This window comes from Falco peregrinus, chromosome 12, assembly GCF_023634155.1.
Source record: "Falco peregrinus isolate bFalPer1 chromosome 12, bFalPer1.pri, whole genome shotgun sequence".
Lineage (NCBI taxonomy): Eukaryota > Metazoa > Chordata > Aves > Falconiformes > Falconidae > Falco > Falco peregrinus.
The window spans coordinates 3,837,620-3,854,860 of NC_073732.1; the positions used below are offsets into that span (position 1 = coordinate 3,837,620).

Genomic DNA, 17,241 nt, shown 5'->3' on the forward strand with positions numbered 1-17,241 from the left:
TCAAATTTAGTTCACAGGACTCAAGAGACAGGTCCTGCTTTGCCACTTCGGCCACAGCACAGAAAACCGCCTTCACAAGTAAAACAGCCCAGAACAATTTGCTTTCTGCACCTCACAAAAGCAACCTGTACAGCAAGTTTCTTGAGGTGTACTTCAAAACCAACACAAAAGCAACCAACTGCAGTAAAAGCATGTTTGGCAGACTGCACTTAAACCTCAGAAGATGCAGAGGATTTGGTCTATTGCCATGATTTCAGTATTAATGATCTGATAGTTCTGCTTTAAATTACAAGTTTACTTGCAATAGTTTGGTAATTTTAATAATAAAACAGTATTTGTCATCCCTGTAAATTAGCAATATATTGTTTTAACTTGACTCCTGCTTAGCATTTGTCAAGACTTCCATTTAGATTATAACCCAGAGACTTTACTACTGTGAGTCACTATGATAACAGCAATTCATTTTAACTGGCTGAAATACATCCAGCTTGGTTTTCACGCTGAAGTGATTACTGATGCTGCCTCCCCTTGGTGCTACCATTCTGTCAGGAAACAAAACTTCAGGACTAACTTTTAAATCATGTAACAGCATGACAACTACTAAAAAACAACGAAGGAAAAATAGTTTAAAAGCAAAAAAGGCCTCTCATCTTTGCTAATCCTAAACATCAAGATATTCTTCAGCTGGTTATTGTATCAGTACCTGCTGAACTAACACTAACATTAGTGGAAAAAAAAATAATCACATTTTAATTGCTTGGGATGCTTCTCCAAGTCTCAGTCAATATGCAGTTCACTTTATAAATAAAGGAGAACATACTGTTAATCATATTCAATTTGGCATTCGATGGAACCCTCAGGTCCTCTTCAGTGAGACCGCTATTCAGCCAGTCACTCTGCAGCCTGCACAAACCCATGAGGCTATGCCCATACGTGGGGAACTGGGCACACCTCGCTGACCTTCAGCATTTTTCTGCCAAGCCATACCTCATATGTTTAGGTACATAAAAAAACTACTGTTTAGGTACATAACCCCCAAATCACCAGACTATCATCATCTTTCCTCCTCTGCTCACACACCGGTGAACTGGAACTTTACTGAATTCTAGAGACAATTATTTAGGTACCATATGAAAGAAATGCAGACATTCTGCTTTCATGTGTCTGTGCTTGGCTCGTGGCAGGAGAGAACTCCTTAGAAGACTCAAGCCTTCATTTTAATAAAACACACAAACAAATGAGAAGTGTGGGGGGTGGGCATGTGGCATGTGCACAAGAAATCCTACAAAAAAAGTCTTCAGATAACTTTATGGAAGGGAAAAGGAGATCGGTGGAAGGGAAAAGGACTATAGCAGTTGTCAGGACAAAACTTAAGCAGGAAAACACCGCAACCAATACCTTTCAGAAACAACCCACTGAAATTCTGGTAATAAAAAAAGAACACCATCCACACAATCTAACAACAGTTTGATTCTCTTCACACTATGGAACAGAAACATACACTCTAATATATTGAACAAAGTTGAGTATCTGAGTTCCTAAGAGTTGCAAATTCAGTGCTGACAAGAAGACACCAAAGCCTTTTTAGTAGGACTTGGGAATTAATAGGAGTTTTAACTTGTTATAAAGATTCACCTTTCATAATCTTTATCTACTGGATGGTTAACAAACGTATCCAGAACTCGTGCAACTTTTATGTAAAAGGAAACATTGAAAGCATCAAAAGAGAAGAATTAAAATGTCTATTCTGTGACCCAAAGAATGCCTTTTTTCTTTATTTTTTTCTCCTTAGTGTAACTCAGACCAGTCTTCTGACAAAGCAACGCTGTTTGCCATACCAGTTTCTGGGCCAAAGAAAGGTAGAAGAATAGTGTTTTAAGTTTCCATAACTAAGAAACTGAAACCTAAGTACGGAAAAGAGGAGCAGGAGGAAGGGAAATAGTGATACCATATGAAAAAATGTGCTTTTTTAATGGTCAGAAGTAAGAAGGTAAAACAACGCCACAGCTATAAGCAATGTTTTTCAGTAGTTATTAACCGTATTTCAAAGATCATTTTTCTACTTCTCTCTCCAAAAAGAGACTTCAGTAGAACAGTTCAGGTCAAAGGAACAACTTTTTATTTAATAGCACATTTTAATGACAAAAGCCATTCACCACCCATGTCTACACCCTAACTCACAACCAGAAGCAGACATCTCCCCCATCTTCTGGACATGTCAAGGTTATTTACGTACTTCCATGTATTCAATATAAGAAAAGAAGACACTAACCACTTTTAAAGCCACACTGCAGAATAAATGCCCTATAACATACTACCCCACAGTATTTTCTAACAAAATCCAAAGAGCCTTTTTTTCCCCCAAGGGTTTTTGATTCTCTTTTTATCAAAAGATGTAGGAGATGCACACAGAAAGGTTTATCCAAGACAGATTTGTTTGCTACCCCCCCAAGCCAAAATTCAAGGGGGTTGTGCAGGTGAAAAAGCAGCTATTTCTATAGCAAATGATGCAAATTAGTACTTACAGTTGCTATACCCAGACATAGCTAAGACAGACACACCCTTAAGGGAGAGTAGTGAAATTGGAGAGACCAATTCAAACTTTATCAACTCACACAATGTCGCTACTAAACTAGCCTTATGAAACCTGCTATGGAAATTCAAGTAATGTTTTAACAATGATTCCCATTATTGACTCACTGGTGAATCAGAGAAATTTAAAACAAAATAAAATTTAAAAAATCAACCAAATACCCCCTAAATTATGGAAACAGTGAAAGAAAACAGCACTTTACTTGGATCAAGTAAAGTTCTGACTGCAGATTATCTATGTGGAAAAAGATTTCAAAATTGTAACTTCTCAATATCTGCTCCAGCTAAGATTTGTAAGTGTGTTGCATATATAAACTACTCTTGACACAGTCTGGTGTGGAAGAACAATGCATAATTCCTGTTTGCTACTAGTCAGGTTAGAAACTCTTTAATTGCACGAGGAACAGATTTACATTAGAAAAAAATAAGCTGTGCTATTTATTGTCATTTTAAACTCTCAGTGCTTAGAAGTCTACATAATGTCACTCAAGCAGACCTAAGAGTTTTGTCAGAAACACTGCTATATTAAAACATAGTCAACATGGATTCTTCTTTATAAAGGAACTTTCCATACTAGAGCACTTTCTAAACTGATGGCCGATACATATACCACCTGCTCACACAACTGAAAGTGAATTAGAAATACACTCACTTTTTTAACTGGAATACACAGCCAGCTTTCCCAGGAATATAAGTTTTCCCGTCTTTCCACATGAATTATGAGCCATGCAAATCCCTGTATATGATTATGAAATATATATATACCCACACTGCTCAATGACCACATTTAAGCTTCTTTAGTAAATAGCCTTCGCATTTACCATTTAGTACTGTTCAATAAAAGCATATGCTCATCTTCTCTATCGATACATTTCTCAGTAAAGGAAATTCAAGTTCACATATATCAATCTCACACAAAGCCTTTCAAAGAGCCAGGGTCCAGTATAAGATTTTCCCCAATTACAGGAAGAGGAAGAGTCAAGCTCCCCATGAGAATGACAATTCAGTAGAAATGCATGCCACCTGAGAGCTTCAGTTTTGAAAACTAAGAGTTCTCCAAAGGTCTGAAATGCCAAGGGATTTCTTTCGTACTTCTACCACCTCCCTTGAAAGTATCAACAAGCTTTCCTGGCAAAAGCAGCAATTCAGTCAACAGTTTTAGGACAGTATTTTCATCTTGCTGTACAGAAAGCTTGGCAGCTGTGGCTTATTATATTAGTCAAGAGTGTGCAAAAGATATTATTAGAACTAGTTTATTTATTTATTAGGCTTAAATTTGCTGAGGAGACGAAAATATTTGCATCCACCAGTAGAAAAAGATTGCAAAAATGGTTTGATGACTGGCAAGTCTGAATTTAACTCCAAACTCCATAATTTAGGAACAGCACAAATATCACAGAACAAACATACTATATTAATGCTTAGTCTGCAGTCCTCCTACTTGCAAATTTGAGCAATCTACAATTTTTATTGATATAATCATAAAATGTCACTAGTCTCTGCTAAGAAGTGTAATTGTTTGCTTACAAACATGCCTTAATAGGAAAGCACTTTCAAAGTTCAGTGGTGATTTTACTGGGGTTGGGGGGAGGAGGACAATGGTAGGAAGCATGGCTGCTCATTGTGATCGCACAATTTAACCGCAGCAATGGCTACTGAACAAACCAGCACTGTGACAAGAGTCTAGAGCATTACTGACATCAAGTTCCGTAATGACCTGAACCCAACCTAAAACTGCTGACATCAAAATAAAGCCGTCCTGCCTTGGCCCCAACTATGTGTCCCTATCCTCCATGACCCCTCCTTTAAGCCAGCATGAACATCTGGTGACTACAGCGGCCATTCACCTAAGAAAATGCTCTGTGTTAAGAGATCCATTTTGCTAACATCAGTCAAAACCCAGAGCAGCTTCTCAGCCAACCAACTATGGAGTTTCAGGAATACCTCTACTGACACCGGAGAAAAAACAAATGATCAGAAATAAGCAGGGGAAGCTACCACTCTGGGCTGCAATGCCAGTGTAGATGACTGCAAACATACACCAGACAGGATAGAGCTGCACCATTGCGCAGTCCCCAGGCTTAAGTCAAGCACTTGCATCAGCTGGAGCTGGGGCGCTACTTAAATTCAAAGTGGAGCCCCTGCCAGACTCACAAATTTGCAGATGAATACTCATACACCCATGGTAAAATCCAAATCACTGTGTTGCCTAAACTTCATAATGAACAAGAAAACAACAACAAACCCATAAGATACTACAGACTCCTTGTTACCCAGACTCTAGCCTTCCTTTTAAAAAAAAGGACACTAACATATTCTTTCGTATCTTGCTCCTTTTGGATTTGAGAAAGTTATTTGAAGGAACCCTTGAATGTTTAAACACAAGAAACAGAGTATTTCGACTATCTGTGTGCCCATCTTGAAGTATACAAAACACTGACATACAGAATTGATCAGTGTCAACATAGCTATACTTTTAGTTGCAAAAGTGCTTTTGGCCTGTCCTGCCACACTGTTCAACTCAGGGGGGTACTCTTGGGTAAAGTTACAGGTGACTGACTAAGAGCAATCTAAATTTCAAGCTTCATGACCAACTGCCTTAAATTAAAAGTTAGTACCAAACAGAAATGCTCTTCAACATTTAGGGATGTCTTTCGTAAGAAGCTGATATAACTGCCTATTAGCTCAGAGCAATGCACAGTGCCTCTCCACACATGGTTACAGTCACTCAGTGCAGCGTCAGTCAGTGCTATGGCAGAGACATTTCCCATCACCTCCTCTCTGCCTACCACCTCACCAGTTCCAGAACCAGCGTTTCTAAGACACAGGCCAAAACAGAAAACCAAGCCAGACTAAAAACACACACTGTACTTCTGCTCACAGAAAACATCCTCCTGTACAGCGGCCTGCACCATCATATGAACTCTGGTACCAAGAGAAGACAGGCAGCAGAATATTATGATTTTAATTATTTAAAAACCTAAAAATTCTAGTTAACATAAAATTTACAACTCCACTGCTAACATTTTCAAAGTTTCAGAAGTTAATAGGACTTTTTTTAACCAGCACTTTTCATTACACTGAAGACTAATTAAATAACAGCAATGAGCTCATGACAAGCATGCTACTGTTCTTTGTATGCTGTTTTTTGATGCTAATCAAAATTGACTAATTAAAAGTAAACAGAAAATGAGAAGTGTTCAGATTTAACAGCATATGGAAAAAAATCCTGTTTAAATGAAAAATTGAAGATCAAATTCTAAGACCTAAAAATTTACCAGGGTTACTTGATGCAGCAAGTGCCCAGAGAAGAAGAGATGTTTTCAATTGTGTCTGAAGAATGTGAGAAATTGCTTATACTTTTTATATCCTACGTACATGTAAGAACACTTCACCGTAATTGTTTGAAAAAACAGAAGGTTTATCAGGGTTAGAGTTGTGGTTTTAACCCCAGCGGGCAACCAACCACCACACAGCCATTCACTCATTCCCACCATGCCCCCAGCGGGATGGGGAAGAGAATCGGGGGGAAAAGGGGGGAAAAACACAATGGTTGAGACAAGAACAATCCAACAATTGAAACAAAATAAAATTTTAATAATAATAATGAAAAGGAGAGGGAAGGGGAGAAGAACAAAATCTAAAGGGAAGGGGAAAAAAAAGAAACAAGTGATGCACAACACAACTGCTCACCACCTGCTGCCTGATGCCCAGCCAGTCCCCATGCAATTGGCAAGCCCTGGCCAACTCCCCCAGTTTACACACCCAACATGATGTTCTATGGTATGGAATATCCTATGGCTAGTTCGGATCAGCTGTCCTGGCTGTGTCCCCTCCCAGTTTCTTGTGCCCCTCCAGCCTTCTCACTGGTAGGGCCTGAAAAACTGAAAAGTTCTTGACTTCGTATCTGTATTACTTAGCACCAACTAAAAACATCAGTATGTTATCAACATTATTCTTACACCAAATCTGAAACACAGCACTACTCCTGCTACTAAGATGAAAATGAACTCTATTCCAGGTTAGTCAACACTTAAAGTTTAATATTGTAGAACAACGCTTTCTCCCTACAACTGAGAGAAACTGTCATAAAAGCAAGAGCTAGTGAAACAGCTTAGCCTAGAAAAACAACTCCTGCTAAGACTTCAATGCTGCTTACACGGTACAATACATTATTATTAGGCTTGGTACATTTTTCAATCCTTAAAGTATACTTGCATGGATTTTCAGCATTACAGGTTATCCTGTATTACAGAAGTTGGCATTTATTCTTCCTGTTCAACAAGGTATCTTAATTAACAGGGTTTGGGTTGGGTTGTTTGGGTTGTTCTCCTTTAAGTGAAAATCAGGTACATAGCTTCCTAGATAAACTGGGATCTGTTTGTCACAGCCATTCCTGCTACACAGAACCATACTTCTTCCATTTTAAAATTGGGTACAGAGGTAAACCAGGAACAGTATCAGTTAGCTTAGTTTCAAAGCACAAATAGTTTGGTCTCTAGTATCCCTCCACATGCAGAGAATGTCTTACAAAACGTAACTGTGATTAAGCAAATAAGAAGGAACTGTACCAAAAAAAATTATAACATCTCAAGTGAAAGTATCAAGTCAGCAGGAGATTTAAACTTGTATATTCTGATGTGTACTGCCGTTTTCATGCTCCTTTCTAGGTTAGTTTTTTGTTTGTGGCTTTTTTTTTCCCTTCTTTAAATCAAGTCCCCTTTAGACAAGAGAAAGAAGCTTGAAATAAAACCTTTTAAAATAAGCAGACAATGAAGGGCTGGAATTCTTAGCCACTTTTCTAATTACAATCTCCACTAAATCACCGGCTTCTACTATGCTCTAACACATTCAGGCCTTACCTTTTCCCACCGTAAACTTTAACCTACATTACCACAAACTGAAGAACAATTTTAACCAGTATTTCACATCACCGTGCATGCACTGTCTTTATACTAAGCACGTTATCAGAAGTAATATTGCACAACAGAAGAGAAACTAGCTTACTGTCTTTCCCGGTAAATACGTACTTCATATCATATTTCAAGTTTCACAACAGAATGATTGGTACACCCAGCTCAAATGTGGAGAGCTGGTTGAACCAGAAATGACATTCTATTAAATGCCAAGTAGTTTTTTTTTTTAAATACTAGTGAGCAAGAACAGACTGCTGATAAGTTTAGCACCATTTTAAAAATACAGGATCATGAATGCCCTAAATTAAGTGAAATGATTACTAATAAAATACAAACAACAAAAAACTATTTAGCAATCAAAAACTACTTCTTTGCTCTTGCTTTCAGATTCTCTATGACAAGAGATGAAAACTACAGTTATTTTAAGGTTTTAATCTTTTGAAAGATCTTTACCATATCCTCCCCCCACCATTAAGATCTAACAGTGTTCAGTTTAACTGACACTTACTCATCAATGGCATTTCTTCATGAACTATACCAACCAAACCTGCATATCCGTATTCTCTCTTTGTTTAAAATTTTCAGTAACAAAATGATACAATATCAGCAATGAAATATGTTCAAAAAAGTACAAGGTTTTTTAAAATTCACAAACACTACAGAAACATTTCAGCTTGTTTTTATAGCTTCCCTGCACAAATGTATGAGTATTTTTCTAAATTACAAGTTAGAGTAACAACCTTGTAATTGGACAAGGCTAAAATTATTTTCATGTCTGGCATTAATGAACCAACTACAGAAACTCCCTAGATATCAACCGTGTAGCTCGCAGACACAAAAGGTGGAGTATTTTGCATGGAACCACCTTGGTAAAAAGTAAACTGTATTCTTTCCATATTCCTACTTAACCAAAAACCTTCTCCACGGTATTTTTTTTTAGGCGAGTCAGAAAACCAAGACATCCGACTATGGCTAGGGATGGGAACAAAACAAAAGATTTCTCATCCTCTCCTCAGATCAAGGCCTCTCTTTTCTGCAGCAAAAGAAAAGATTTCTAGTAAGTCTACTGGAATTTCATATCACTATGTTATAACCTCCTCTGCTGCTAACAGGAATACAAAATTGGTGAGAAATTTTCAATTCCAACAGCTTACTGCACCAAGTCTTCAACGGAGGAACAATACTTCAGGTACCAAGGAAAGACTTGAACTGTTTATAGTTATGACCGACATTCAAGTCAAAAGGTTTTAGCAGCTCTAGGAGTAGAGTATTAAATTAAACATAGATTAGTTACCAGCACCCAACACTCTCTGCAGCTCAAAGAGATTTAGGGTTTTTTCCCCATCTTTCAATATTTATTTCTCAAAATTGATGCTCTCAATATAATCTGATAGTTCCATCCACTTCTGAAACCTTCAAATGCAGGAAGGTTGTGTAAAGCTTACCTTCTAAACTGCAGAGCAGTTGGGTAAAGAACTCCAAAACTGCTACAAAGCAATTAAAGGCATGCCAGATTTTTCTAATCATGCTCTGGGTGTTTAAATGAGAAGTCTTTTAACTACATTTTCAGATCTTCCCATTAGAAATACTACAGCACAACTGAACAAGATGATAAGAGCCAGATTTTGAAATATGTCTTATTATATATTCTTATATTAAAGATAATGGCAGAATGTTGCAGCTAACTGTTGAGAAGTCAATTTAGCTGATAAAGAATTCAGAAGGAGGGTAACTAAGTATTTTGGCACAACATTATGTGCATATTATAAGCTCTTAACAAATATGTACACAGTACTGCTTTTCTTAGAAGATGAATAGTTTGAGCTGGGAAAAGCATAAAAGAATAAACATCTGTTGCAAGGAGACGGATGAGGAACTAATATCCACATAGGAAAACAGTTTCCCAAATGCTAATCACAACCTGCACTTAAGGACATAACGAGGTACAAAACTAGTAGAGTACAGAACTACTTACCTATGACGACTTTTGTAAAACAAATGTAAGTGTTCAAATGAGTATCAATATTTCAAAATACTGTATGTGAAACCAAACAGCTATCTATTCATAACAAAGCAGCTAACAGTCTGCATGACAGAAGTAACACCCACCTTCAAGGAGGCAGGAAATTTAAGTTCTCCCCAGCGGAAAAGCAGTGAATTATTTTCCGTATTTAGCAAGTCACCTAGGTTTGCTAACATGTTATACTTGTAGACTGGTTAGTCACAATCAGTGGAATGTGCCACCATCTCGCCATTAAATCCATCTACCCTTTTAGAATAAGGAACTGCCTGCTGCACATGGCTGTATCTACCTGTAAAGATACAGCTTCCCAAGCCGTATCTTCAAGCAGCCACAACCCGATCTCTGTTCAAATTCAAGGCGGAGAGAAGAACAACAATATTTTAAAATTTATTAACATTAAAAAATATTAAAAAGAAGTAGAAAAAATGCAGGATTAAGACACGCGGGCGAAGCCACGACCTGACGCCTCTGCAGCAGACAGCAAAGGGACCACCTGCCTGCTCCCGGCCCCAGCCTTGGCCGCCACCTCAGCCCTCCAGCACACCGCACCCCGCGGGCCCAGCGCTGCGGAGCGCAGCCCCGCTCCCAGCTCGGCCCGCGGCCAGGGCCTGGGCCCCGCGCTCCCGAGGGCGCCCCAGCCCCGGCGGCCCCGCGGCCCCCCACTGCCACAACCGCTCCCCGCCGCTGGCGGCCCCGCCGGGGCTCGGCCTCCTCCCGGCCCTGGCCGCGCCACTTCTGGGCCGCGGCCTAAAAATGGCGGAGGCGGCCGCACTTCCCAGGTCGCTCACCCCCGCGCCCGCCCCCGCTCCAGCGCCCAGCCGCACTCACCGTCCGGCCTGTCTCTCGTACCCCGCCTCCGTGCCCTGCCGCCTCGCCACCTGCCTCGTCCCTCCGGGCCCGGAAGCCGCCGCCGCCGCCTCACGAACCCCCACCGCGGCCGGCCGCCATCTTCCTTCCCCCACCAGCGACCGGGCGGCGCAGGCGCCCAACGTCAGCACGCCCGGCGGCGCGAGGGGCACGGCCGTTGGGAGACGGCGGGCAGGGCGCAGGCGCGCGGGACGAGGCGCGCGGGGCAGGGCGCGTGCGGCTTCCGCGGGCCCTTCCGCCGCGTCCCCGCCCGCGCCCGCTCGCCAGCGGCCCGGCAGGCCCCGCCCCTCGCAGGTAGAGGCGCGAAGAGCGGCGCGCACGCGCACGGGCCAGGGTCGCCCGGGCGCTCGGTAGTGCAGGGGCGCGCACCGCCGCCCCCCCCTCTCTGCTGCGGGCGAGGGCGGCCGAGAGGCCGCCGGGGCGGGGTACTGCCCCCCTCCGGGGCTGTGCTGCGACGCTGTGGGTGGCCGGGCCCCAGCCGCTCCCGAACGGACAGGTCCCCCCAGCCGGGCAGTGTTACCCCCCCCCCCCCCAGCCGGGCAGCGGTAGCCCCCCAGCCAGCCAGCCTGCCCGCCCGGCACCTCGGACATCGTCCCTTCTGTTTCCCCCTTCCCACCACCTGGCTTCATAACGCAACAGCGAGTCTCAAGGCCCAGCATGAGCTGTGTGATGGTGCGGATCTCCCGAGATCACCCGATCCCTGCCACGCTTCTCCTCGGGAGCATCATGTTAGCTTAACGAAGGTACCAACGCATTGCAATGCCTCCCAGTTGTAACTACCACATCCATTTATCCAGAAACCTAGCTAAAGACATGCAGAATAGCTTTTTTTTCCCCGCACAAAAATGAGTTATTGAGATACAAGAGCCTATGGATTTAAAAGATGAAAATGTCTTAACGCTGCTTGAACATTCTACAGTGCGAACCGAGTTACAGCAGGAGCAGCTACTATAAAACACATCCTGGACCAAAGGGGGCCACTGAGCTTCCTAAAATAAAATATCACCATGCACTTTGCTTTTATATTTGTTCTTTCTGATGCAGTTAAGGTGACTGTGGTTCATTAGAAAGGTACGTCTGGTTTATTGGCTTGTAGGAGCTGTAATGCCACTAAAGCACAGAAATAAAATGCTGTGTGAGGTAAAGTGCTTCAGCTGAGGTAGCCCAAGCTGTTGCCATAAACTAGCTTGGCCTTTCATAGCAGCAACGTTAAGTTTCCAGTAAGAGCTGAAATAATACCGTATTTCTCTCCCTTTCACAGTATCGGTGAAACTCGATTTCACACAGCCGGCTTCCTCTTTGTCCCTGCTGTTCCTTCTGGCAAAATCTTCCTTCTTCCAGCTGTGGCGTAAAATTAATGCTTAAGATTTGAGAGGGCTGGCCAGGAGGTGTACCCTAACTAAAAGAACATTCCTTTCAACTAAAGCCTGTGATTGTTGCCAGCTCCCTGCTTCTGAGCTAAGATAATACTGGGTGTGCCACTCTCATGGGCTCCACTGAGAGCCATCCCTCCATAGCGTCATTTATTGTTTGATTCCTTCTTAGAATTGTGGCACTTCGCAAGACACTTAAGGAGTCCATCCTTCCCAGGATGGATACTGGGCTTTGTTAACATCAAAATTATTGGGTTTTCTCGCCTTTTTCTTTTCTGAAACAGTATATAGGTTGGGTGTCTGCGACCACTTGGCAGAGAACAGGGAGTGGAGGGAGATGCTGCCCAAATGTTCTCTCACTATGATCATAGTTAATAACGCCTCTGTCTAACCTGTCCTAAACTGCACTTGTGTTATTACACACTTGGGAGTCCCCAGATCTCCAACACAAGTTAATAATCACAGGATCTGTTTATCAAAAAGGTCCTCATTAATAAAATCATAACATGCACCTAATGTTTATAAAACACAAGGTCTTAATTAGAAACATCTTTTAATTTACACTAAATAATGGAAAATTATTGAAGCTGTAAAAATCCACTGTCCTGATCAAACAGTAAGAAACCCAAACAAATAAACCACCACAGAAGTTGATGCAGCTCATCAGTAAACCTTCTGAGAGTCAAGAACAAGCTTCTCCATCTCTTTTAGAAGTTCACAAAAAAATAGAAGTCACATCTACATTTCTGCTAAAAAAACAGAAACATGTTGAAAATTTCCAAATCGGGGAGAGGGATTTGGAAGAAACAAATAATTGAGCCACTGGCTTTTCCGTTTCTTTAGGTCTCACAACACAGGCGGGTGTCCTTACCAACATACATGTGGAGCAGAACAAACCAAAAGGACTATGCTGATCTCCACTCTGTGGATGACACAGCACTGGAGTACCCTGTATCCACAGCTCCCCTTACTCAGCCGGGAGCTGGATTGGTCCAGAGGGCTGAGAAACAAAGTTCCCAGGTTTTTCTGTTCAGATAAAGGAGCTGAGGCTTAATCTTAATACTGGAAGCTGCGTTTAGTCTGAATGTCATCAAGAATCTGCTGTAATTCCTCATCTTCAAACCGGCCCTCCAGACTGCAAGACAAGAACAATGAGGATACATTAAAGGTTTTAGAAATAATCTCCCTGTGAATTCATTTCAGATAGCCACAATTCTCTCCCGTCAGTCTCAACACCATCATCACCCACCTGTACGGTACACCAGGAACCACCTGTAACATTACTGTACAAATACCACTCCAATCCCTATGCAGCGCTTCCTCTATTAGGGACAGAACTCCATCCTTCCCAGGGCTTTGTGCTGACTAATTCCAAAATGTTTTCTCAAAAAGGCAAGGCAGGTGCAGGTTTAAGCAGACCTCTAAATGAAGTCCATGTAGCCACATGCTCATAAGCCAGTCCAGGCCTGCTATGAAATCTTAGCTCATGAGGAAGAAACTATAATTCAAAAGAATGTTTCGTTCCCTCCTCTATCTTAGGCCATGAGGAAACAAATCAAGATATGAAGAAGTTACTGCTCCCCACCTCCCCGTACATTAGCCACAAAGCAGTTAATAGGAGCACTGTCATTTGCTCCTACAGAAAAAAAAAATCCACCAACACCACCAACACAGCTGGGTGGGCTAAGAAATCCAATTCAAGCTGTTTACACTGAGTCCAGTAAAACTTGTCAGAAGTGCATTAGGGACACTTACAAATAGTGCCTCACTGTCAGATCAATGGGTGGGTGAAGAAAGACCAAGACCAGAAGTTTTTCCATCAACAGAGCTGGACTGAAGAGAGGTCATCTACCCCTAACTGGCTTTAAATCACAGGAAAGTATAAAGCAGTCTTTTCACGATACGTAAATGCTCACCTAGGAATCAAAGCTTTTGCTTCCTCAGCTGTCTCAGGACACAGGTTGGCCAAACATGCCAATTCAAATTTATGGAGCTTCTTCTGGAGCAGCAAACTGTAAAGAAAGACAATAACTTGGTGAAATTACAAGTAAGACAGGAACATAAAAAGTCATAAACCAAACTGATACATTTTTTCACTCTGCTTTTGGCATTGAAGTAAATGTTTTTTCAGGAGGAAAGACTCATTATATAATTGCTTAGAAAAAAAAAAAGTTACACCTGTTAACTGCACTTCCCCCGAATTACTCTACAAAGTCTAGAAAATCCTCTCATCTAATGCAGTCAGCTGTCATTTAAATACTGGAAAGAAAGCAGTTCAGAAGGCTTGACCTAGAAAAAGTACAACCCTCCATGAAGAATTATGATCAAATTTCTTGCCTCTTCAGAAAGACAAGGTTCAGAATTATAGTACAAATCAGGAAACGCCATTAAACTGTACTTTCATAAAGCAGCATCAATATTATATACCACATTCTCCAGAACAGTCTTATACTCTTAACTTTTCCACTCACCTACGGACACTGGCAATGGTTTCACGGTTTTTGAAGCGGCTGAAGCGCGCCGTGTAGTTCAAGGTTTTCATGAAGACTTCTGAAAGCTCCTGCTCGTCTTCTGCACTCTCATTCTGTTGTTTACGATGCTCAAGAAGCATATGCACTTCTGAATTTAGAAGAGTTTCCGCAGTTTCAAATTCTGCATTTGAAGGAGTGGACACCAGCATAAAAAGAAGGTGAAGCACGGATGAAAAAGTGCACTTGCAGCAGTTGTGTATGTAAATTTGCAGTAAAATTGAACTTTGGGCAATAAGGAAATGAAGAATGTGTTTCACAGCAATTGTGCAAGCCTTGTCACCAACGTCTGGGTGGCATTTCACACTGAAAATGCTGATAAAAATTACACCGCTTCGAGTGACAATCCAACGTGTTTGTATTTTTGACCATGCATTTTCCATTTGCAGCCCTAACCTTCTGATTTGACACATTTTTGCAATATGCTTTCTTCACCCATTTTTGGCAGAACTTAAGTAACACATGATTTGTTTTAGAAAAAGATATTTAGAACTGCAATACTCAAAAGATTCAGAAGCGACACCTCTGGTCTTTGGAAGCCTCTGAGTTCTTAGTCAATGTAGGCACTGGTGAATGTTTTTAAAAAGGCTTCATTTACTTGATAAGTTAATTGACCCACTGATATGTTATTATCAGGCAGAAGTTTTAACTAATCCTTAATAGACACAGCCACCCCCCATTCTTAGCCAACTTTCTTTGGTTTTCATCATCATGATCACTATATTTATTCCAGTAACAAGAAAGTCTTTTAATATCAGCAGTACGAGCCATTCAAAGCAGCAGGATCAGAGACTGCATCCCTGGATGCCCTTCAGCACTGTTCTGTAACAACAGCTGGACACAGGGCAGTGCCAGAAAGGGACTGGCAACCTTTAATTTGCATGGAGCAAGAAAGTAACTTGGGCTGAAAATGGGTTAGAAAATAGATTTTAGTGTAAAAACATAAAATAAAAATCTTTCAGGACTATGCTTTTGTTCATAACTCAAAAACAGAGCAGAGTGGCCTTTAGGGCTCCTCCCCCTCCCACCCCCCCTCTGGAATTTATACTGAGTACTTTTCTGGGAAAAAAATAAAATACACAGACTGTTAGCGTCCCTAGTCACAACTCAGACTTCGGACACTCGGTTTCCTGAAAAAGTAATGGTTATAGCAAAGAACAAGAAATTTTCGCTATAACCTGAAATATAAAAGTATTTCCTTTATTCGCGTACGTAGCGGTCCCCAGAAGTAAGAACGGCCGCATCTTGGCAATCACGGGGTTCCTCAGTAGATGAAAGTGACTTACTGTCCCTGATGTGGAGCACCCGGGGCTCTGTGCCTGGCGGGGCGGCCAGGCCGCGGAGCAGCGCTGCCGTCCGAGGTGCCGGCGGGCGAGCTCACGGCCTCAGGGGCCAGCCCGCCGCCCCACGGGCCTGCCCGCCGCCAACCGCCGCCCGGCCCGCCGCCTCAGGGGCCAGCCCCCTGCCTCAGGGCCCAGCCCGCCGTCAGCTGCTGCCCGGCCCGGCGCCCCCGGCCCCCTGGCCGCCCCCGCGGCGCGCACCTTTGGGGAAGACGAGCTGCGAGGCGTCCTCCTCCACGTCCGCCGCCCGCGGGTCGCTGCCGCCCGCCGCCATCGCCTGAGCCGGCACCAGAAGCGCGGCACCGCCTCAGCCCCGCCGCCCGCCAGGGGGAGCAGGCGGCGCCGCGGCGGGCCGAGCCTCAGCCGGGGCGGGGCGGGGCGGGGCGGGGCGGGAGCGCTGCCGGGGGCGCGGCGGGGCGGCTGCCGTCTGCGCGCGGCCGGCCTTACGGAGGGAGCGAGAAGCGCGGTTACCGTTGTGGGGCACCGAAGGGGAGCGAAGGAACAGGGCGTCTCACCCTCCCCCTGCCCCCACAGCACAGCCCGGTGAGGTGTTTGTAAGCTCGCTTAGCAGTTAGCAACTAGAGACCGAAAGCGGCGGGGTGCTGGAGCTGTATTTCTGTGAAGACGGGCCAGATAACTGTGACGGACCGAGGCGCTACGGGCCCAGAGTCATACCAAGGCGCGAACGGCGGCCCGAGGGAGCCGGCTGCGGGGGAACGCTGAGGGAGTCCCTGGGCTCTCACACGGCCAGAGCGCGGGTCGGGCCCAGCTCAGGCCTTTGGGAGATAACCGACAGCTCCGAACTGGGCTGGGTCCCCCCTCAGGCTCTGGAGCCCTCGCACAAGGGCACCGAGGCCGCAGGCACCTCTCCACCCGCCTCGCTTCACACCTGCGGCGGCGCGGGGCAGGCGCCTCCATTTTGCCACCAGAGATCCTCGAGCGAGGCAGCGAGCCGTGACCGGCGGGAAGGTGTCCCTGTACCGGAATGTCCGTCTGGCTCACGGTGACTGACCGGCTCCACTCTAAGGAAGGAGTGTTGACACCATAAGTAACACGCTTTGAAAGGGAGGTTACTTTACCTCTGGGTAGTCTGAAAACCTACAGACCTCTAGAAGTCGTAGGCAGGCTGAAAACGATGCTATATAGCTCTCCCGACACTATGTCAAGGGAACACTGCCGGCAAAATAACTTATGGAGCAGTATTTTCCCTGGAGGGCTCCCATCTAAGTGCCTAACCAGCCTAAAACTCCTAAATCATCTTACCAGACCTTACTCTGCCCTGTGCTCTTAAAGAAAGGCAAAAATAGACCATTGGAGGATTTATGATGAAGCCACTCCTATCCTCATGAATTTGCATCCATGCCTAAGTGAATTGCTTCCTGCATGCTGGCAAAAGGAAGGCATTAAGAATAAACAAATAAGAATATGAAAGGATCAAATAAAAGATTTTTAACATTTGTTATTTGGATAAACAAGCATGGCAGAGAAACTGATTGAAAACTAATTTGCTAAGTGGTACAAGCAGAAAGACATTCAGGAAGGCGGAATGAAAATACCTCAGGGAACATCTGGCAAATTAAACAATTTCAATTAGGTTTACAA

General features: G+C 43.5%; 3 protein-coding genes across 7 annotated transcripts in view; 1 reads left to right on the plus strand and 2 right to left on the minus strand.

Moving 5' to 3' along the window:
* Positions 1-10,510, minus strand: part of WDR33 (WD repeat domain 33) — a 71,357-nt gene extending 60,847 nt beyond the window's left edge. For 3 of the 5 annotated variants that reach the window (XM_055817134.1, XM_055817132.1, XM_055817133.1), the window contains exon 1: positions 10,360-10,508. The gene's annotated coding sequence lies outside the window, so the exon portion shown is untranslated. Of the gene's footprint in view, positions 1-10,359 lie in introns of all 5 variants that reach the window. The other 2 variants (XM_055817135.1, XM_055817130.1) reach the window with 2 other exon arrangements.
* Positions 6,592-12,156, plus strand: LOC114010737 (proline-rich protein HaeIII subfamily 1-like). The gene is made up of 3 exons (XM_055817360.1): positions 6,592-6,613; positions 10,045-11,141; positions 11,660-12,156. Exons 1-3 carry the CDS (start codon positions 6,592-6,594, stop codon positions 11,666-11,668), a joined length of 1,128 nt encoding a protein of 375 aa, XP_055673335.1. The 3' UTR covers positions 11,669-12,156.
* A 151-nt stretch (positions 12,157-12,307) lies between these two features.
* POLR2D (RNA polymerase II subunit D) lies at positions 12,308-15,994 on the minus strand. Its single transcript, XM_055817142.1, has 4 exons — positions 15,841-15,994; positions 14,243-14,423; positions 13,688-13,783; positions 12,308-12,906 (listed from the first exon to the last, which is right to left on the minus strand). The coding sequence occupies exons 1-4, from the start codon at positions 15,911-15,913 to the stop codon at positions 12,828-12,830; spliced, it is 429 nt and encodes a 142-aa protein (XP_055673117.1). The 5' UTR covers positions 15,914-15,994; the 3' UTR covers positions 12,308-12,827.
* Between the last annotated feature and the right edge of the window lie 1,247 nt (positions 15,995-17,241).